The 22,340-nt window shown below is 42.3% G+C and overlaps 1 protein-coding gene across 1 annotated transcript in view; it reads left to right on the top strand.

The window, feature by feature from the left end:
- DGKI (diacylglycerol kinase iota) overlaps positions 1–22,340 on the top strand; it is a 356,858-nt gene that overhangs the window by 140,598 nt on the left and 193,920 nt on the right. Inside the window, 5 exon segments of the mRNA XM_066362797.1 lie at positions 4,391–4,465; positions 4,951–5,007; positions 10,726–10,791; positions 17,623–17,694; positions 21,184–21,300. Coding sequence (XP_066218894.1) covers positions 4,391–4,465; positions 4,951–5,007; positions 10,726–10,791; positions 17,623–17,694; positions 21,184–21,300 — 387 coding nt within the window.

Genomic DNA, 22,340 nt, shown 5'->3' with positions numbered 1-22,340 from the left:
GGCCACATGTATTGGTTATATTTTTTGTGCTAGCTTCCATAACAACTAAGCCCCAATGTGAAGAATAACAACCAACCTGCTGAATTCATTTTCATAACTTTTTTCTGGATTGATCACTTTTCCTAGTATAGGGATGGCTGGCTTCATTGAGCGTTTTCTAAGAAAAATGAGTTTTTGCAGTACTTAGAGTGTCTTGATTCCGGTATTTTTATCTTTGTATTTAGTTTTAATCTTGCAAATAAAAATAGGAACATAGCCAAGCACAAAAGTTTTGTATGTTTTGAGCAATTTCCACCTGGAAGCTTATTAGACAGCGACTTCAAATAACTTTTATTTTATTTTATTTATTTTATTAATTATTTATTTATTACAGAGAGAGAAGGACAGATAGGGACAGACAGGGAGGGAAAGAGATGAGAAGTATCAATTCTTTGTTGCAGCACCTTAGTTGTTCATTGATTGCTTTCTCATATGTGCCTTGATGGGGGCTACAGCAGAGCGAATGACCCCTTGCTCAAGCCAGCGACCTTGGGTTCAAGCTGATAAACTGTGCTAAAACCAGATAAGCCCACGCTCAAGCTGGCTTCCTCGGAGTTTTGAACCTGGGTCCTCTGAATCCCAGTACGACACTCTATCCATTGTGCCACCGTCTGGTCAGGCATGACTTCAAATAACTTGAACCAGTTTAAAGACATTCATAAGCCAGGAAGTCTGCAGTTAAGATATCTGAATCATTGAAACAGTTTCCATCAGTTGAGGAACTAAAATTCATGTATTTTACAACTGTGGGGACAACCCCTCCCCCCCAAACTCCTAAGACCTTCACTTAGTTAATGTTGTCACTTAATTTTACATATGATTATAAACCTTAATTATCTATTTCTCCGATTACAGACTGTTTAGACGGTGCCATTAGGAATTTGAGGGTGACAGAAGACAGGAACAGTGATGTGGAAAGGACATCTAGTCTGATAGAAGGGCAGGAAATAGAAAATGACTGTGTTCTTGGTAGTAAAATGCATCATGTTTGTGTTTATGAAGACAAATTCAGATTATGTATTATTTATTCTGCCTTGAAAGGCACAGAACTACATAACATAGGGTCTTTTAAAATTCAATATTGTTGAAATAAAATGAGTTTTTCAACTTCATGTATATTATCTGTAGAACATTGCCCTTGGATTACTCCCTATGAATGATATTAACGTGTATTACTAATCCACTAATAAGTGGAGAGATCACATATCTGAACCTGCTGGTTCTCAAATTGTTCTAGTCCAGATCCCTTATTCAAAATTTCTGACTTGGAACCCCACTGCAGAACCCAGGCTGGGAAGGAGGTATTCTGATTTCAGCAAGTGCCTGTGGGTCCCTGAGTCTGCTTGATGGCCTGCCCACCATCTGCAGTGACTTTGCTGAAGCCTCACTGTGTCCTTGGTGCTCAATAGAACTTAACACCTAGCACAAGCTCAGGCACAGAGCCATACCAGGGCAAGAGTTTTTTGTTAAGGAAGGAGGCTTTCCAGGCACCCTAAAATCACAGCCTGTCTGTGGTGACCCAGACCCACCACACGGTGTCTGCCGTGTAATCTGCCAGGGATTTTGTGGAATCAATTCTGGTTTCCTTAACATCACCATGGCTCTGAGCAGCAGCCTGACTCAAGTACCCTGTGCATTTGCTGCAGGTGGTACTCCTGCAGCGATCTTCACCAGGAGGTCCCCGGCAAACAGGCGAGCAGTACTCATTTGCTTATGGGCACTCCGCTCACGAAAACTTGCAAACTAGAATTTTATCGTTGCCGTGAGTGACGCTGTTACTGCTACTGCCGTGGCTACAATGACTCTTATTACTCCTACTATTACTATTACTGCTTGTTCCTCTTCCCTCCTCCCCCTTTTCATTTCAGTAGTACAGCTGAGACACTTTTGAGTAGTGTAGTCGGATGCTTGGGTGCTCCTTAGCCTTTGTTACTTGCAAAATCAGTTGATGGTCAAGCTGATTTCATGTTGCAGACTGTGTTCTTTTCTCTCAGGGAGCAGAAAGCCAGGAGTAATTCCAGCACCTGCAAGCACCTCTGTCTGCGGACATGTGGACCACACAGGCTCCAGGGTTAGTTGCTGCAGGTTTGCGGTGTTCAGGGTCCTTGGTTGATGGCCAGTAGCACAGTGGATAGCTGGTGTCGAATGAGCAGCGCCGTCCGGGAGGAGGGAGGCTACCGTGTCTTTTCTGAGACTGCCGCTTCCAAGGTGGTAGTTCGTCCTCCCATTCTCCTTGGAAGGAGTATCCCATATTCTTTCTCTTCTCCCTGCCACGCTTGGCTCCAAAATGATACCCCAGCCGGAAAGCAGCACATCAGAAGTAGGGAGGTTGCAGCCACCTGTATTATTAACCTTTTGAGTAGTGAGGTTTTTTCATGCTCGCTGATCTCCGAGAGTGAGGTTTTTTGTTTTTTTCAAAAAATGAAATTAGTTTCAGTTACAGTTTTTATTAACTTAAAATCATGTTTGATAACCAGTTTATGGAAATAAAAAGAATACACATTTGCTTTTTTTAATGTTTTTTTTTTAATGTTGCCTTACACATTTTTAAAATAATTTTTTTTACTCTAGATGGTCAGGGGGCACGAGGACGTGCATGAACGTTCATACTACTCAAAAGGTTAACTATACAGCTCTTAAGGGTAGGAATGCAGGGCCCTTCTTACCTGGAAGCTTTGGTAGATGATTTCACAGACGGGCTTTGTTATAATGTTTCTTTACATGTTCAAAACCAGGAATTTTATGCAGACCTGCCTTCTAGTCTATGCTCTGTGGAGAGGCTGAGCCTTCCTGGCTTAGACTTTACATGGCGCTGGCAGGCATGAATCCGGATTCCTCCCCTTTCTCAATCTTACTCTCTCTCTCTCTCTGCTGCTTGTTTTTTATTGTTAGAAAAAAGGGGCACCTCAAGAAGTATTCTGGCCTGGTCTGTGGTGGTGCAGTGGATCAAGTGTGACCTGGAACACTGAGGTCACCAGTTCAAAACCCTGGGCTTGCCCGGTCAAGGCACATATGGGAGTTGATGCTTCCTGCTCCTCCCCCTCTTTTCTCTCTCTCTCCTCTAAAATGAATAAAAATAATTAAAAAAAAAAAGAAGTATTCTGATTGTGAGTTTAAATTGGTATTGACTGTCAGGTCCAATTGTATAATGCTTATAAGCATGAGCTCTGGAGTCAGGCTACCTGGCTCAGTGGACCCTAATTATATAACACTAGGCTTATCATGTAGGGTGTCTCAGTTATCTCATCTGTAAAATGGGAGTAGGAATAGTACCTCTTTCTTAGGGTTGTAAAGATTAAATGAGGTCTGTGAAGTGTTTACACGAGTCCATGGCAGATAGCAAGTACTAAGTCCATATTTGTTGCTGTTGTTATAACTATTATTGTTGCTGTTATTGGGTGTGAGAGTTAGACTTGTCTTCTTGCTTTCCTGAAGATTTGGGTGGAAGTCCCAAGTAGCTTAGTGTAGATTTGTGCCTGGGACAGACGCCTAAATTGATTTACTCCTTGATATGCAGACTCTTTGGCAGTTGGGAAAGAAAACTTGTTTTGAAATTACATATAACTTGAAATGTTGGTCGGCTTTGCCCTTTAAGTACTAGAGTAAAAATGTAAGAAAAGAAGAAGAATAAAGAAGGATAGCCTGACCAGGCGGTGGCACAGTGGATAGAGCACAGGACTGGGACTGAGGTGACCCAGGTTCGAAACCCCAAGGTTGCCATCTTGAGCGCGGTCTCACCAGCTTGAGTGCAGAGTTGCTGGCTTGAGCGTGAGACCATAGACATGACCTCATGGTTGCTGGCTTGAGCCCAAAGGTCAGTGGCTTGAGCAAGGGGTTACTCGCTCTGCTGTAGCCCCCTTATCAAGGCACATATGAGAAAGCAATCACTGAATACTAAGGAGCTGCAATGAAGAATTGATGCTTCTCATCTCTTTCTCTTCCTGTCTATCTGTCCCTCTCTGTCCCTCTCTCTGTCTCTGTCAAAAAAAAAAAAAAAAAAAAAAAAGAAGGATAATAATGCCTACATTTATAGGTTATGAAACTTAGAATAAACAGATAAAGAGCCTGGTTATATTATATAATCAATATTAGCAGCTAGTATAGTTATTATATTTTGAAGAGAGAATCTAGGCCACCCTAAGTCATAGGGATATGGAGCTACTTGGTGGGTCAAAGCACTGTTGATGAAGTTTGTCATGTTATTGAATGGTGAAAACAAAAATTTAAATCTGCTTAGTAGTATGAACCATTCCAATGTTTGATTTGTTGACATACACCCTCTTCAGTATCAAGGGCCTCTTTAGAACAGAATGTTAACATTTCTTCTTGTATTTTGCACTGAATGTTGTAGAAATCGGCCCTCAGGAGGAAGTGTGCGGTCTGTAAAATCGTTGTCCACACCGCCTGCATTGAACAGCTGGAAAAGGTAAGACAGCGCCACCTGCTGCAAATGTTACTACCTTGCAAGAGTTTGGACTTCCAAGACCAGGTGTCCATTTCTATGTCCAACTCTTATAAAAAAACAACAACACCCTTTTAAAAAACGAAGTCCAACATTATTACCAAGTTAATTATGGAAATACAGTGCTTAAGATTCTATCACTCTTTGTTTTCTGAAGTCTAATTTGATATCCCTTTATGTTGTCTCTTGGGAGAAGGCATGATAAGATTAGAGAGAAAAGCCTGCTATGCACTAATTTTCTTGCTAATAACAACTCATGTTTATAACAATGTCTATAGATTATCTAAGGTGACTATTTCAAAAGACTAAGAATCATGTTCAACTTTGTTCCTCATTCTTTGGGGTTTTGTTTTGTAGTCTCAGTATCTGCCGCTGTTGGTGTCTTCAGGTAACTCATTCAGGTCTGATGCTTATCCCTAATATAATACACCTTTCTTTTTAAATGACAGATTAATTTCAGATGTAAGCCAACATTTCGAGAAGGGGGCTCGAGATCGCCAAGAGAGGTGAGTATTTCAGAGCTCTCTCTTCAGAGATCAGCTTTAATTTCCCATCGACTCATTGGATTTATAGATATTCACCAGGGATTAAAAAAACAAAGTGTACCTTCCTCTACTTCACATCAGCTTTTTATTACTAGGTCAAAAATTACAGGCAATAAAATCCCCAAGTCTCTTCAAGGTGTGAATACTGCCCTCCATTTTTTGCACAGAATGAATGGGGAGTTAAGGCCTTACTGAGTGGCCCTGAGGGGCAGGAAGGGGGAAGTGGGAGAATTAAGAGGTAGTAAGGCAATGGTATTTTATTGTCTTAAGGTCCACTTTAACTTGATTTTACAATTTTGAGTGGGTGGAAACTATTCAGGGGCAGAATAGTTATTGAGAATTCCTATAAACACTGGAGTCAGACTGTCTAGTTTCAAAATCAGCCCCAACGCTATGAAATTTGGGCCATCTCACCTAATCTCTCTAAATCTCAATGTTTTTATCTGTTAAGTAAGAAATAGATAAGTAGGTAGATAGATATACTGCTCACAGAAATTAGGAGATATTTCAAAAGGAATATGAAGCCATAAAAAAAGAAGCATTTGATTTTTTTTAATTAAACAAGAACATCAGAAAAGCAAACGACAAGTCAAAGAAAGTTGTTTGATTATGCAGATGAGATGCAAAACCAACTTTTATTTCATTGGTGAAAATGCACTATACAAAAGGCTGAAAGTGCTGGAGTATCTGCATGCTCCCCTAATTTTGGTGAGCAGTGCAGATAGATAGATAGATAGATAGATAGATAGATAGATAGATAGAACAAACTATATCCAGGGCTCAATCCCTGACCTTATAATCTGGTAGTAGAGACAACAGGTAAGTAAAAAAGTACAGAGAAGAGCAGGCTGCTGTGTTCATGGCAAGCAGAGGTGAGGACAAGGTGAGAGCTGTACTCAGGTCTGTTCAGCTTTGATTTAGAGGTTATGGAGCAGTGTGTATAGTCAGAGAAGACAATGTTGATGGAGGCTGTCAGCCCGCCTGTGTTATTCTGAATAGTGTAGCACCATGCCCAAAATTGCACTCTCTCATTAGCAAAACGAGCCTGCAGTTAGCAGAGCCCCTCCTCCTTAGAACATGGATTCCTGCCCAGCTGTTACCATCTCACGTGGCACGACTCTCCAAAAGGGGAAGAGAGGTACATGTAATTTTTGCAAAGTATAATTTCTTCATCACACTGAGATGACTTTTAGTTTCATATATATATATCTATATATCTATATATCTATATCTATATCTATATCTATATCTATATCTATATCTATCTATCTATCTATCTATATATATATATATATATATATATATATATATATATATATATGACCCCCCTTGGAAACCTTTCCCGGCTGGTGCACTTCTCAAACTAGCTCTGTGCAGTGAAGAATAAGAGAGAGAGGAGAGAGGTTGTAGAAGGGGTTTCCTGGAGGAGGTGGCAGCTACACTGAGACTCAAAGGAGTTATCTGAGTCAAGGTGGGGGTGGTTAGGAGGTGAGTGAGAGCCTCCGGGCAGAAGGAACGTGTGGACGCAGCATGTAAGTGGGAGGGAACACAAGGGGTAAGCCACAAGATCCAGGAGGTTCCTGTAAGCCATGCTACAAGCTGAGTGTTTCATCCACAGTGATTGGGGGAGGGAGGCATTAAACCATTTTAAGCAGAATGTCTATTATCCTGGCTACAGTGTGAAAGCAATACCATGTAGTTCAAGAGTAGCAATATTAAAGGTATGGAAAAATTTTGAGCTAAATTAGTAATCCAGGCAGGAAATAGAGGGAATCTGAACTAAGAGTAATATTGGTTAAAAAGAATTGGTACATATGAATTTGAAGGGGACAGAATTGACAGGATGGTTGGATTTGGTACATAAAGACAGAGAAGTCCAGAATAAATCAGGCTTGTGCTCTAGGAAAAACCAATTAGATGTTGGAAAATGAGTTGACTTGAGGATGGGGTGGGTACGTAACAAATTTAGTTGTAAACTCTCAAGTTTGAGGGGTCCTTGAACCCCCCCATTGGAGAAGCCCAATAGAAAGCTAAGTAGGAAGTGAATTTGGAGCTCATGAGAAAGATTGGGCTAGAGGTGAGACAGTTGTGAATTGTCAGCATAAGTAGATAGTAATTAAAGCTATGAGACTAGGTGAAGGAATAAAATAGGAATGGAGGATGTCTGAGTACAGAGAAAAGCACTGATGTCTTCATGACAGTTAATGAAAAAAGACAACATGTTACTAACTAATACAAAGGGGTTGGGAGAAAACCTGGAGAGAGGATGAGCTGGGAGTGGAGGTTGCATAGAGAGCAAAGATTGTTGTCCCCATCAGGTGTCGTCTCCCACTGTTGCCTATTATGTCAGCCAGAGGAAGGCCAGGGGTCATAGGTAGGGTGGAGAAAGTCTAAGAAAAATGATGGAGCTGTGCCACCCTAGTACAAAATAGCATTGGCCAGGAGATTACTTGGTGATAGCTCAAGTGAAGGAGAAACTTCATGTAGGAAATAGAAGGAATAGTTGTGTGTTTTTAAGGTTGAGTTTATGAATTATCAACCGGGGGATCCATTGGTTCACCTTTAGCTTTCTGTTCTTCGATCTCTTTTTGCATAGATAATTGTTATTGTCTGTGCAATTTTTTTTAATTCAGTGAGAGCAGGGGAGGCAGAGTGACATGGGCCCTGCCCAAGATCCACCCAGCAAGCCCACTAGGGGGTAGTGCTCTGCCCATTTGGGGGCATTGCTCTGTTGCTCAGCAACCAAGCTCTTCTTAGCGCCTGAGGCAGAGGCCATGGTGCCATCCTCAGCGCCCGGGGCCAACTCACTCCAATTGAGTCATGGCTGTAGGAGGCAAAGAGAGAGAGAAGCAAGAGGGGGAGGGGTGGAGAAGCAGATGGGTGCTTCTCCTGTGTGCCCTGGCCAGGAATGAAACCTGAGACATCTACATGCCAGGCTGACGCTCTACCACTGAGCAACTGGCCAGAGCTGCAATTTTCTAATGCAGGTACTTTTTGTTTGTTTTTAGATATCACTAATGGTGTCTCTTCTGTGAAGTTAGACCCTCCCTGAGTGTTTTGGAAACCTTCCCTTGTCTTCTTAGCAGGGACTTGATATTTATTCCTTTCCTACATTTTCACCCCTTCTTCTGGATTTTTTTTTATCAGCATAAACAGGCTCTAATAGCTCCCCATCTTAAAAAAAAAAAGTGAAAATATTTCTTAACCAGCTGCTGTGTCGTAGCTGTGGCTCCTAGAGTCTCAGTTTTGTATTCACTGCTAACCTTCCAGAAAGTGTGTTATAAATAAACAGTAGGTCCCCTCCTAGTCTTTTCAACCTATTCTGATCTGGCTTTCACTCTGTGCAGTCATTAAAATTGCTGCTTTTTTTTTTTTTAACATTGCTGGCTGCCACTGTCCTGAAAGTCAGGGGACCCTGAGTTGTCTATATTGATATTTAAGCTGGGACAGACAACCACATCAGTTGGGAAAAGCCCAGACTTCTGAGTTTGCTGGGGGGGGGGGGCAATGGCATTACCCAGGCAGCGTGACTTGTTTTCAAAAGAGAGAGCTCATTTGGGATTGAATCCTGGAGACCTCCGGTGCAAAATATTAACATTTTTAGTTGCTTAATAATTCAGAAGCAGAAATAGTCTTCAGTGTGGAGGGGGGGGGTGGTAGGGTGTAAGGCAGTTGAAGAGGAACTGTGTGATGCTAGAGGCACTAAATTACAATTTACCCAGCCATATAGAAATATTTTGGTATTTTAACAGCTTGTAGGATTTTACTGGTACATATGAACCAAATAGCACCTCTGCTGTATTCATGAAAATGAAAAGAATGATCACATATGAAACATTAAAAAAAAAGTATTGGGTACACAGTACTTAACAAATGTTAGCTATTATTATTAACTTCTTTCCGGGAATATAAATATATAGGTGTGTGTATAAATTATGTTTGTGTTTTATTAAACTGCCACTGTGGGAAAAGCAAGACATAAATTAGACTAATTAGTGGGACCATTATGTTTCCTTTTTTTTATTATAGTTAAAAGACCATTACTCCTCCAGGATCTTTGTTTAGTTTCAATCTAAATTGAGTTGACATTCACAGAAAAATAAAGGTGGCATTTGGGAATCGAGAATGCGAGTGCTTATTAGGGGTATTTTTGTCCCTCTAAATTTTATGCCTCGATGTAACTTTTTTCTCCTCGTCGCTGATCTTTTTTCTCTGTTTCTCCATACTGAGCACAGTGCTCAGCAGAGTAAGTATTTAGTCTTTGCTAAATGACTGAATATATAATAAAAGCCCTTTTAAAAGGAAAGCATAGATTGTGGCCTGGCCATCAATAAGCATGTTCATCTCAGATAAAGTGTGTTTTCTTAGAAAAGGGCAGGAGAAGAAAACATTAGCAAGTATTTTAGGTGTATTGGCCTCAGGGGGATGAATTATATATGAGTTGTTAGGGTCCGCCTGTACTGTTAACTAGGCTTGAAGACAACTTTCTTAGAGATGTACCCTAGGAGTCCCTGTGCCCCTGGAGTGATTGTGCATTTGAGAGGGAAGGGGCTCTCCATGTCTCCTACAGCCCAAGGCGAGGAAAGACTTTGAGAGCTGATCTAGTTCCAGTACCCAAGGACAGCTGCAGCTCAATGTCAGACGTCACAACTCGCCTGCATCATGTCCCTGTCATCTCTTCCCCTGAGCTTTTCTCTCCCTTCGCTTTTACTCATAACAAATTCTCACCATCTACGTCCTGAATCGGGAGATTGGTTTCTGTCTGAGAATTTAATTTTTTTAAGTGCTTTTTAGCTCTGGGATATAAAGACACATTAAATACCTTTTTGTTAAAAATATATATATTTATGTGTGTGTGTGTAGGACATTGTTGTTTCTGGTTCTCTCCTTCACCTTTTCCCTTCTCAGGGGATATTTCTTTGACCTGCCTCAGTTACCTCACAGCCCAAGGTCCCCTGGCAGGTTCACAACTCTGCACAGGGTTTTATTTGGAGGAGTGTAGAGTGACAGCAGTCTGGTGTGGCCATTTGTCACTAGGAAGCCGTGGAGGTGGGACATGATGACTGGCTGGGCGTGGAGAGGTAGCTTCATTTTTCTAAGCGGATTCATGTTTATGGCTAGATCACACAGACACATAGTTGTTTTTGTGTTCATGTGGTCTTGGGTGATGGTGTATAGAAATCTCCATTCTTTTTTTTTTTTTTTTTTGTATTTTTCTGAAGCTGGAAACAGGGAAAGACAGTCAGACAGACTCCCGCATGCCCCCAACTGGAATCCACCCGGCACGCCCACCAGAGGCGATGCTCTGCCCACCAGGGGGCGATGCTCTGCTCCTCCGGGGTGTCGCTCTGCCGCGACCAGAGCCACTCTAGCACCTGGGGCAGAGGCCAAGGAGCCATTCCCAGCGCCCGGGCCATCTTTGCTCCAGTGGAGCCTTGGCTGCAGGAGGGGAAGAGAGAGACAGAGAGGAAGGAGGGGGGGGTGGAGAAGCAAATGGGTGCTTCTCCTATGTGCCCTGGCCGGGAATCGAACCCGGGTACCCCGCACGCCAGGCTGACACTCTACTGCTGAGCCAACCGACCAGGGCCAAAATCTACATTCTTAAAAGAAAGAATACTCCTGTTGGGGTTTGCAAACTTAAATAGACTCGCTTTATTTTGTTTTGTGTTTTTTTTGCAGAATTTCGTGCGTCACCACTGGGTGCACAGGCGTCGGCAGGAGGGAAAGTGTAAACAGTGTGGTAAGGTAAGGGGCCCGCACCATGGCCACCGCAGGAGGCTCCCGGGGCCTTGGCAAGCCCCCGAGGCCCACGAGTCCTGGCACCCGAATCCAGGGCTCAGCATGTCACTTCCTTTCTGAGAGGCCTTCTTTCAAGCCCCCTTTCCTGAAGAGGTGTTTTAGTTGTTCTAGCACTCACTGCAAGAGGCAGAGGTCTTAATGTAAGGAATTAGCACATTTTTAGAGAGATGGATACACTTTTGTGTCGCATTTCATTGTAGGTCGTTTCAAGAACACCGCTGCCTCTTTTGTTAAAACTCCCTTTGAGGACTGCTGGATCTGCCATACTTTGATCAGCAACCGAAAGTCAGTGGGTAGTTGAATAACACTGCCTGTGTTGATATATTATTGTGGTTGAGCAGAAGCACAACACGGAAGCTTCTTCTTCAAGACATATGTTGCTTCCTCAGAGTATAGTCCAGTTTCCGGAGACAGGTGCTCTCCTCATATGTGGTTATTTATGTCTGCTGTCTCTCTTAGTATGACTGGTGTGCTGTGGAACTCCATGGAGTCTACATGTTATTGACCCCAACACATTTGGGTTACAGATCTTTTTCAACATACAAAAACTCATTTTAGGATTAGAAGGCCCCTCTGGGAAGGTGAATCACACTACGAATATTTTTTTTTCCCCCAAGTGACATTAGTAGTAAGCTAGACTCAATAAAGGGTACATTTTGATTTGGTAGAGAGCAATGTAATATGGGAGAATATATTCCTCATCAGTGAATAATTCCTAGTTTGTGTCTTTAATCGTGTGACTCTTCTGGGCCAACCACTATGGTGAGCTGACTGGTATGGCATTTTTGACAATAGAGGGATACAAAGAACTATGTTGAGAGTGAGCGTGACCTGGAAAGTATTACTTTAATTTTGCTGTTCACACGGGACCTCGAAGGCAAATCTTATGCTGTAGCCATTGGTTACCAAGGCTACACACCTCACCCTCAAGGTGATGGCTCTCCATTATAGCTAGTATTATTACCTTCTCCAGTTTAACCCAGTGACTCCCAGTTGATTCCTTTCTTTTTTTTTTTTTTTTTTCATTTTTCCGAAGCTGGAAACGGGGAGGCAGACAGACTCCCGCATGCACCTGACCGGGATCCACCCGGCATGCCCACCAGGGGGCGATGCTTTGCCCCTCTGGGGCATCTCTCTGTTGCGTCCAGAGCCATTCTAGCGCCTCAGGCAGAGGCCAAGGAGCCATCCCCAGCACCCAGGCCATCTTTGCTCCAATGGGGCCTCGCTGCGGGAGGGGAAGAGAGAGACAGAGAGGAAGGAGAGGGGGAGGGGTGGGGAAGCAAATGGGTGCCTCTCCTGTGTGCCCTGGCCGGGAATAGAACTCGGGACTCCTGCACGCCGGGCCGAGGCTCTACCGCTGAGCCAACCGGCCAGGGCCAAGTTGATTCCTTTCTATCCTGTAAAGAGGACAGATGAAATAGGTTGAAAGGTAGAGGAGGTAAAAAGAAGATGAGGAGGAAAGGGGGAGTAGAGTGATGCTTACCAGGCATTTTACACAGCTGTGAGAAGAGCTCAGCCCTCCATTCTTACTTGTGTTCCCTTCCATGAGTTCCTCCACCCCCTTCCTTTCTGGTGTTGCCTTGGGGCTTGTGGGCTTATGCTTAGTGGATTGTAGACTAATCTACAACTTTCCCACAAACATACAGTGGTACCTTGAGATACGAACAGACCAACATATGAACTTTTAACATACAAGCTGTGACTCGGTCCATATTTTTGTTCAAGATCCGAGCGAAATTCCGAGATACGAGTCGTGATTCGGGAAGCTGCCACTAGTTGGTGCATTGGCACATAGGTCCAGTATCAGCAGTTTGATATATGAGTTGACTGACTTACGAGCTCGGGTATAGAATGAATTAAATTCATATCTTAAGGTACTACTGTATTCTGTTTCTTCCTGTAGAAACATATGTAATGGTTATAAAAATAAATGAGCTTTCTGAAAGTTAAACAATAAGTATCGAAAGTGATTTTTTTTTCTTTTTCTTTTTTCATTTTTCCGAAGCTAGAAACGGGGAGGCAGTCAGACAGACTCCCTCATGCGTCCGACTATGATCCACCCGGCATGCCCACCAGGGGGCGATGCTCTGCCACATCCAGAGCCACTCCAGCACCTGAGGCAGAGGCCACAGAGCCATCCTCAGCGCCCGGGCCATCCTTGCTCCAATGGAGCCTTGGCTGCGGGAGGGGAAGAGAGAGACAGAGAGGAAAGAGAGGGGGAGGGGTGGAGAAGCAGATGGGCACTTCTCCTGTGTGCCCTGGCCAGGAATTGAACCCGGGACTCCCGCACGCCAGGCCGACGCTCTACCGCTGAGCCAACCGGCCAGGGCCTCGAAAGTGATTTTTAACACAACAACATATAGTTAAACTTTGGTCAACATGTTTCTTAACCACAGGTGTCACACCATTATGAATTACTTGTTCGTAAATCGTACCTATTTTAATATGTAATTAGTTTACATTAAACAGCATGCAGCATTAATTAAATGCGATAATGTCGAAACTAATCTTTCTTGTAATGAATCTTGTTAAAAACTAATTTAAAATTGAACTGATAGTGCAGTGTTCAGAGTTGAGAGTACACTTCTCAAGGAGTTATACTTGATAGCATCTTTGTATTGCAAAGATGACAAAGTGATTAAAAACATTTGGGGGGGGGTGTGCTTGAGCTAGGAATAGGGAAAGGGACTTCAGGGTCTAAAAACAATGAGACCTGGGGCTTTGGAGGTTGCTTTGGTATCCATTGAAAGCCCCAGTATTTACTGATCTGAAAATGTGTGTGGTCTGGAGGTCAGCTTTCAAGAGACCCTGCAGGGTTAGGGACAAGGAGTAGAAGTTCAGGGGTGAGAGGATCCATGGGCTGGACAGGCAGGGTTGGTTATTTGCCTATCTCTGTGTCCATATAAAACAGAAGAATCTTCTGCCATTAGCCCTGGGAGAGTCATTGAGGGCACAGAGTGGGCAATAGTACACAGACAAGGAAATCAAGTCTCTCTATGTCAGCATAGCTGCTGGAACCCTGGTTTTCCTTTCTGCCCTTGGCTGAGTACCCGGAAAGGAGACATGGGCAACTGCTGTTCTACCCTCTGCTGCTATTATTTTAGATTCCTCCTATACGTGGCACTGTGTCATATTTGCCCTTCTGTGTCTTGTTTATTCCACTTAGCATAAGGTCCTCCAGATTCATCTGAGGAAGAGAAATGGGGAAGAATTAGTTAAAGATACAACGTTTCAGTTAGATGAGGGGAATGAATCCTAGAGATGTACTATACCACAGAATGTCTGTAGTGAACAATACTCTATTATATACTTAAAGTTTTGCTAAGGTATAGTTTTGCTAAGGTAGTATGTTGTGTTCTTACCACAAAAAAAGATAATAAAGAGAGTGGGAGGAAACTGTTGGAGGTGATCAGTTTGTGGATGGCATAGATTGTGGTGATGACAATTAGTTCAGAAGTCTGTAGATAGTAGTTGGTCAAAATGGAGGCCATTTTTGATTGGTCAGAAAAAATTGTCAGTGAGGTTGGTGTGCGTCTTGCACTTGAGATGCTCCAAGGGCTTAGTGTTTATCAGCTTCAGTTGTGGGATGCTCAAACGTCCTGGTGTGTCGGCTCCCACTGGTTAAAGGCAGTTGTCCTCAAATAGCTCTACCAGTTTGAGATCTTCTAGCCAAGGTCTGATCGGATAGGAAAAATTTCCTTTGACTTCCGTGAGTATCGCATTGCTGTGGTGTTTATATCCCTGTTGGATAACTTTACAAAAGTGGTATAATAATTTTATTTAAAACTTCAATTTTGTTCTGCTAGAAATAATGAATTTAGCATCTAATTTAGACTTATGATGACCATGTTAGATATTAAAAAATAAAATGTGTAAAAGTATATACATATATTTAAATGGTAGAGTATTTGAGCAAAAGTGTTTGAAATTCTCTGTTGTAAGATAAATATTGATTTAGTCTTATTTTATAATTCCCTTGGGTTTGCCCTTTGTAATACGTTGTGAGCTTCAGATATGTGAGTGAGAACAGAGAAGTTTATTTTGTTGTTGTTCAAAGTTTTGGGGTCAATTGCAGTATTGACTTGTGAGTTAAATAAAATTAAAGCAAACGGAGAATCAGGCTATGGTCAGGAGATTTCCCCTCCCAAAACTCAGTTAAATACATAAGCAATAAAATATTTTTGTTTTATTTCAAGTAAAGCCCCTCCCCCGTTTTTTCTGGTTTCAGCCGAGGCTTTGATGTTGAGTGCCATTTGGTACACGCCCCAGATTGAAGAAGAAAAAGAGGCAACAGAGCTTTAGCTGCTAAGAATAAATGCCGTTTAAACTTTATTTCAAGAACACAATTTGACTTGAAAAACTCACCCCTGCCCCAAATAACCTCATCCTTTTAGGTTCTTGGTATTTGTAATTCTGAAGGTAGTTAGATCCAAAAGTATCTGACCCGCCATCCCTATTTTTCTCTTAGATAGCGATGAATAAAATAGCTCTTAAAAATCATAGAGTCAGTTGAAATTCAGTTAGGGCATCTGTCAGTACCATAATATCAAATGTGGGCCAGCATTTACAATGGGTACTTAGGAATCTGGCTCTTCTTGCTGTGAAAAATGCTGGCCCGAATCTCCCCCTTGCAGGTGGCCTTTGGGAACTTGGTCCACAAAGGCCCTGATTGAGTTTTATTTATGTCTTTGCATTAGACAATAACCCTGAAGCGATGGCTTCTGTAATTCTACCAGATTAAAACCAAAACAAAGCATAGAGCTAATTACCACGAGGCTCATCTCCAAGGGATCCTCCACAATTCTGCAACAGGGCCGCACACCTCAGCAGTGGCTGGCCTTGTTTCTGGTATCAGCCTGGCTCTCGGGACTGCATCTGTTTCTCCCTGAAGCCAGAAGGCCAGTGTTTAGTAGAAGGCAAGGCTAATACACTCTTCCCCTGTCCCATCAAAGAGAGTATTGTTAGTCGCAAGTACGGGGTTAGTTAGACACTGGAGGACTTTGTCAGCAAGATGGCGGAAGACATTCCTGCTGGTAGGTCTTAGCAATAAAAGCACTCCATCATTTACATATGCTGTGTTATAAAGACGTTTTCAAAGACATCACCCCATTTGCATCTCATAACTACATAGTGGTGTAGGAGAGGTTTTTATTGTAATGACTATTTTCAGCTGAAGAGAGAAACAACTGCAAGGGTTAAGATCCCTCAGCCAATAACGAGATCCAAGATCTCTTCTCAGCTTTACTGTCTCTCTGTCAGCATCTGTTGGATTTGCAATCGTCTGATGTAGGAAAATGTAGGAATTGGTGAAGCGGTAGCTGGCTAACGGCGTGGAAGACACCGTTTACCATGCATTCGATACCGCAACATTTAGTAGATGTCTAGTGGCTTTGACGGCTGTCACGCCAACAATCCATCATATCAGTTTCCCACCATGTACCATGTCTGCATTGCAGACTTAATTAAAATGAAAAAGCTAGCATGCTGGCAGTGTTTGTGTGGGTTGCAGGAGGGAGCTGTCAGGAAGCTTGTTTCTGGGTGGTTTGGGTCAGGTGTTTCAAGTCTAGATAGCATGAAGTTGGTAATTGGATTATGGTGTGGTAGCAATGCCTCTCGTCAATCCATCAGGAGATCTGCATGCCATGCCTATGAAGTTCAAAGAGCTATGCTAAGTTGTGGGGAGTCTATTTAAGAACCATCACAGGACGTCTCTCAAAAAGCTCTGATTCCACAGGAGAGATAACACACGTGCATGTAAAATAACCAACAACCAATGTAGGGGAGCTATTCATTAACGCCAAGGGCAGGTGTGGGGTCGGGAGGGGGATAAGGCCTCTGGTTTAGAATGGGAGTTCTTTTCATGTGTAAATAGATTTCTCCGACTTAAAATTATCTACAGACATTAAGCAAGACTTCTTCAGCCAGCAGCTTAATAGCTTTCCTCCCCATCACATTTTCTTTTGATCACTTTACAAAAGCCCTGTTTGTTCCTGCTCTGCAGTCATTTGTTCGGGTTTAGATTGTACCAGAGGATGGAATGGATGGGCTTTGGGAAGGCTAAAAATCATTCCCTGAGCATGACTGCGTGCTTCTTTCAGGCAATAATTGAGGGACAGCAGCAGCCAAAAAGCGCCTCTTCCATCCTTGATGGAAAAGTAATTCTGTTTGTTCATTTGAGAGGATTGAATTCATCATGCCGTTCATCTCATTGCTGCTTGCTGGGGAAGGATAAAATGGAAAGCTGCGTGTTTTGAGTCCCGACCTCCCAAGGGGATGATGAACGCCCTTGAATTTCCTCCTGCCCCTTGCACTTCTCCCAGATCCTGGGTCCTGACTCTCTAAATCTTAATCTCTCTCTTGGTGGGTTCTCAGATGTTAAAGTTGTTAGAACCTCTGAGATGGGTGACCGTTGTGGTAAAGAGCCATGTGAACGAATAGTGGCTTATCTTTTGTTTTCAATAAACACATATCAGAACCACATTTATTTGGGGGGAAAACCCCACAATTTATTATTTTTAAAAAATTATTTTTATGTGGCTGACTTTAAAGAGTTCTTAGCAGTGCCTCCTCTCTGAACAGTCCAGGTGATCCGGGAACAGGAAACTTGCATGGCAGAGGGTGGAGGCTGTCAGTGCTGACTGTGGCATTTGCTGTCTCAGTTACCTTGAGTGGTGGGGTCAGTTCTGCATCTGTTCACATTCTTGGACTTCAGGAGGGCAGATGTGTACTGAGATTGATGTGATTTAAAATTTTCTATCTCTTGTCCTAACACTGCAGGGCTTTCAGCAGAAGTTCTCCTTCCACAGTAAAGAGATTGTGGCTATCAGCTGTTCCTGGTGCAAGCAGGCGGTACGTCTGGGGATGAAACAAAACAAAGTGGGCTCATGTTCTATCAGAACAGGCTTAGGTCATTGCTTGAGTTCCTGTCTGTAAGTGGAAGGTTATCCTAATTATGTGTTGTTTCCCTCCCATAGGATTGTTGGAGGAAGGAAGACAGATCGAAACTGTAGAATTATAGCATATATGATCTGGGAGAAACTATAGAGAGAAATTAACCCATTCACATTCAATACATACTGAATTCTGGGATCAGTACCTGGAAAATTCTCGCCTGGGACTAGAATCGAGGACCTCTCATTCCCAGACCATATATTTGTTTGTTTGTTTTTCCAAACTACATTAGATGCTTTTCCTATGGTAAGAAGTAGTAGCATAAGGAAGAAAGCAACATGCAAGATTAGATAATCCTTCTAACACAGCAGTCCAGACTTCTTGATTCTTCTATTTTTGATGTGGGCATTTTTTATATGAGGCTATGTTAGGATAAGGATGTTTTTGTATCCTTTTTTAAATTTCAATGTTGCTACAATTGGTTCTATATGCTCATTGAAATGTAACTCTTCCTTACATTTGAACATATATGTTCATTAGAATCCAATAGTTATTTTTCTGTTTACTTTTTTCTTTTTTTCTTCCTTTTTTTTTTCTTTTTTTAATCCCTCTGTTCTAACTAGATGAGTTCATTTGCTTACTTGTTTGCCTGTGTACCTGTTCTTTCTTAAGTTTAAGCAAACAATGTAAATATACTCTAATTCATAGGTTGGCAAACTATGGCTCATAGGCCAACTATGACTGTATTTTTGGTAAATAAAATTTAGAACACAGCCGTGCTTATCCATTTATGTGTTGTCTGTGGCTGTTTTGCATTTATGTAGCGTCTATAGCTACTTGAATGCCAATGGCAGAGATGAGTAGTTGCAACAGAGACAGTGTGGTCCTGTAAGGCTGAAATATTTATTATGTGGGTCTTTATGAGTGACGTTTGTGGATCCCTGCTCCCACCTCCCAGTCCACCAACTCTTTTGAGTGACTATATAATTGGGGTATATGGTACCCTCATTGCACAGCCAACCTAGAAGGACAGAGACTAGCTTCAGATAGGGTAAGAGCTGGCAGCTCTCTACACACGTCACGTTTAATGAGCCAAATGAAGCCAAAAGGCAGGAGCAGGTGCATCTAGCTGAAACTCCTGAAATTAATGTTTTTGTGGGTCAGAACTTTTGAATTTTGGCAGTTCCATAAGACTTCTGTACACATCCTCTCCTTACACAAGCACACATTCCTCCACTATCAACAGCTCATGAGAAAATCACCTTCTAAAGAAGATAGTCAGATAACATTTCTCTGTTCTATCAAATTGTTTGCAGATCACAAATAACAATAACTGTTGGTTGGGGGAATTATTAATTATTTTATGAAATGGTTTTTATACTTGACTAATTTAGTAATTAGCCACTGGATCAGGTCAGAACTTGAAAATATGCAGAAATGAAGACAAAAACCTCCCTGATGTGATATAATTGGGGCAGCCATCTTTGCCAGTTTTCCTGAGACAGTCCTCATTTATATCTTTTGTTCCAACATAATCATTAATAGTGTTCCCTTTCACTATTAAAATTGGTCCAGTTAAGATGACAAATTATGTGGTCACATTACATATAATCCATGTGGAGAAGGATGTTAAATTTTTAAAAATTACTATGATTATGACGTAAGGCTTGTAATTATTGTGTGATGTGATTTTATGTTTATTAGAAAACAGATGTTACCACACATGGTTATCACTTCTCAGCCACACAAAAGATGATTGAAAATGTGATTGGCTGAAGGTCACTCAGTTCATCCGGGGATAAGAGTTAAGCCCCTAATACTGAGGCATTGTTATAATCATCAGTCTATATTCACTTCCTTCCTTTCAGAAACAAAAAGCACTTCAGACTTGCCAAGTATAACAGGACCGTGATATTTTTTAGTGGCTCTAACAAACCCAGCAGAAGCAATCTTTGTTCTTTGTTACTCCTTGGACTAAGAGCTCTCTCTATAGAAGAGACATCTTGCTTCTTTCCTGGGTTCCTTTCACTGGAAGACTACCTGGGCAGGATTTACATCTATGAGTAGAAAAAGGAGAGGCAGATGGTAGGCACTACCTTTCTGCTCATCTTCATTTCTTTCTCAACATTCTCTCAAATTAGCTGAGTCAGTGACCAGTATAAATTGAAACAAAGTTATGTGTAAATTAAGGATGAATAGAACCCTCTGTTGATGTTAGAAACATTCAGAACTATAGGGAATTGTTACAAGTCTATTCTTGATTTTAATTTTGGGAGGCCAAACTGATGACAATTACAAGGAAGCAAAATCTCAACAGATTGAGAAAATGCTCCAGAGAATGGCAGTTTTACAGCTTATTTTATACATTAGAATCAAAGGAGCAGACGAAAGGGTTACGTGAAATCCATTGGTGGTAGATTAAGGGGGCGGGAGAAAATAAAGCAGAAAATCTCTAGCATTGTCTAAAAAGGCAGACTAGAGAAACACATACTTCTTTTACACTGGTGGTTACAGGGTAGTTAATAGTTAACATTTACAACAGGAAGTGATGGCATGTGGGCAACAATATAACAGGGAGGGATTCTGTGGTCTTTGGTGGGTGGGTGGTTGTGCCCTGAGGGGTCTGGAAAAGAGATTACTCTGACATTTCGAAGGTCTGTTATCTTAGATGCAGAAAGACAGTAGACAGGCTCACTTAGGTAAAGACTGACCTTTGTTCAGGAAGCTACCGGCCTAGGACGTGACTTCCCACCATGAACTGCTTGTCGTTAGGATGTTTTATGTTCAGATCCTCCTCTGTAGTTCCTTGGTCTCTGACTTTGTAGAGCCAGCCATAATGACTTTCCCTGAAGTCAGGTTTACTGTGTGGCCACTTTTTTGTTCACATGTTCAAGACTTTAACATCTTTAGCTAAATACCCTATTTAAAAAAAGCTTAGAGATACAAACAACAGTATGGTGATTACCAGAGGAAAGGGAGATGGGGGAGGTAGATTAGGGTAAAGAGGGGACAAATGGTGACAGAAGAGGACTTGACTTTGGGTGGCGAACACACAATACAATATACAGATGACACATTATAGAATTGCACACCTGAAACCTATATAGTTTCATTAACCAATGTCATGCCAATAAGTACAATAAACATTAAAATAAAAAAAGGGAAGTACTAAAAAAGAATAACGAGGTTATAAAGTTTTAGCCGGACTGTCCTATAAAATTGACTTCTTGTTACCAATCATTATTAGTTTGTAGCATGGAAAGAATTCTAAATCTGGTCTGTAGGCTCCCAGGGCTGGTTGATGAGAAGGATGTGCTGTGCGTGTGTGGGTGTGTGTGTGTGCGTGCGCGCGCGCGCGTGTGCGTGCATGTACACATGTACTTATTCCTTATCACTGTGGCATTGCCCTTTGCACAGAATTGCTCACTGGCCTGTTTTCCTCTTCAGTTTCACAATAAGGTGACCTGCTTCATGCTGCATCACATTGAGGAACCCTGCTCCCTGGGGGCTCACGCTGCGGTCATCGTCCCGCCCACCTGGATCATTAAGGTGAAGAAACCTCAGGTAACTGCCGGGACCCTGCCGGTGCTGCTGGGCCAGCGCAGAGAAAGAGTAACTCTTGCTTCTTGCTTTTCTCCCCCAACTAGCCTTTGGGTTTCTATGATCTCTGCTCCTTCCTTACTCCCCCTTTCTCTGGTTCCCCGCTCAGCTTCCCCAGTTCATGCCATCAGCCCATCACCTCACTGCGTTGGGCTCTCTCATGGAACCAGCCCCTTCTTAGAAAGAAATCCAAGTTCTGCAGCAAGAATGTTTCCTTCCCGTCCACATGCTAATGCTATTCTCTTCAGGTGCTCGTCTGAGTCCCTTAAGTACTAATGGGGTGTGTGTGGCTTATTCTTGTACACCTCTCTTCTCTTCTGGCCTGGGCACCCCCAAGGAGTGAGTGTGAAGGCAAACTGTGCAGGCTTCTGTGTTTGGTGGAGATTACCACCCCTTCCAACCTGAACAGCAAACTGTGGGGCATGACCTTCCTAAGTACACAAGGCCTGCTTAGAGAGCAACACTCTTCTCTTAAGGCAAAGAAGGGTGTACCCTCTTCATACCGAATGTCATACTGTGTTCAGTCCTCACTGCCCTTTCTGTCCTGAAGGGTCTTCGCTTCAATTCTGAGAAACCTTTGTGGTTTCTCATAAGGTCATAATCTTTGATAGATAAGTCTTTACTTTTGTACTCGACATCTTAGATAGTTAGCTCCAAGTTCTGGGGTGGCAGGGAGAAGATTCTATCTCCTTGGGGTATCTGTACTTTAAAAACTGGGGAGTCTAGTCCTTTCCTTTTACATTTTAGAGCCAAAGGCCAAGAAATGTTAAATGAGTTGCCCAAGGTGACATACACCATTTTAGTACTGTGTCTGAAATTCAAGTGCACTGATTTTCAATTTAGCGTTATTTTTAAATCTCTTTAGCATTTTTACCTGTGTTTTCCCCCTACAATGTTCTAATCTCTCCATGAGCCTTATATTCAATATCCAGTTAAATCAACATGTTTTCATCAAAAACCTCAATGGTATCAGGAAGCCAGCGGGGCATTGTGATTGTAATACA

The sequence above is a fragment of the Saccopteryx leptura genome, chromosome 2 (assembly GCF_036850995.1).
Source record: "Saccopteryx leptura isolate mSacLep1 chromosome 2, mSacLep1_pri_phased_curated, whole genome shotgun sequence".
Taxonomy (NCBI): Eukaryota; Metazoa; Chordata; class Mammalia; order Chiroptera; family Emballonuridae; genus Saccopteryx; species Saccopteryx leptura.
The sequence above is the reverse complement of the archived record's forward strand: the minus strand, read 5'-3'. Positions and strand labels throughout refer to the sequence as shown.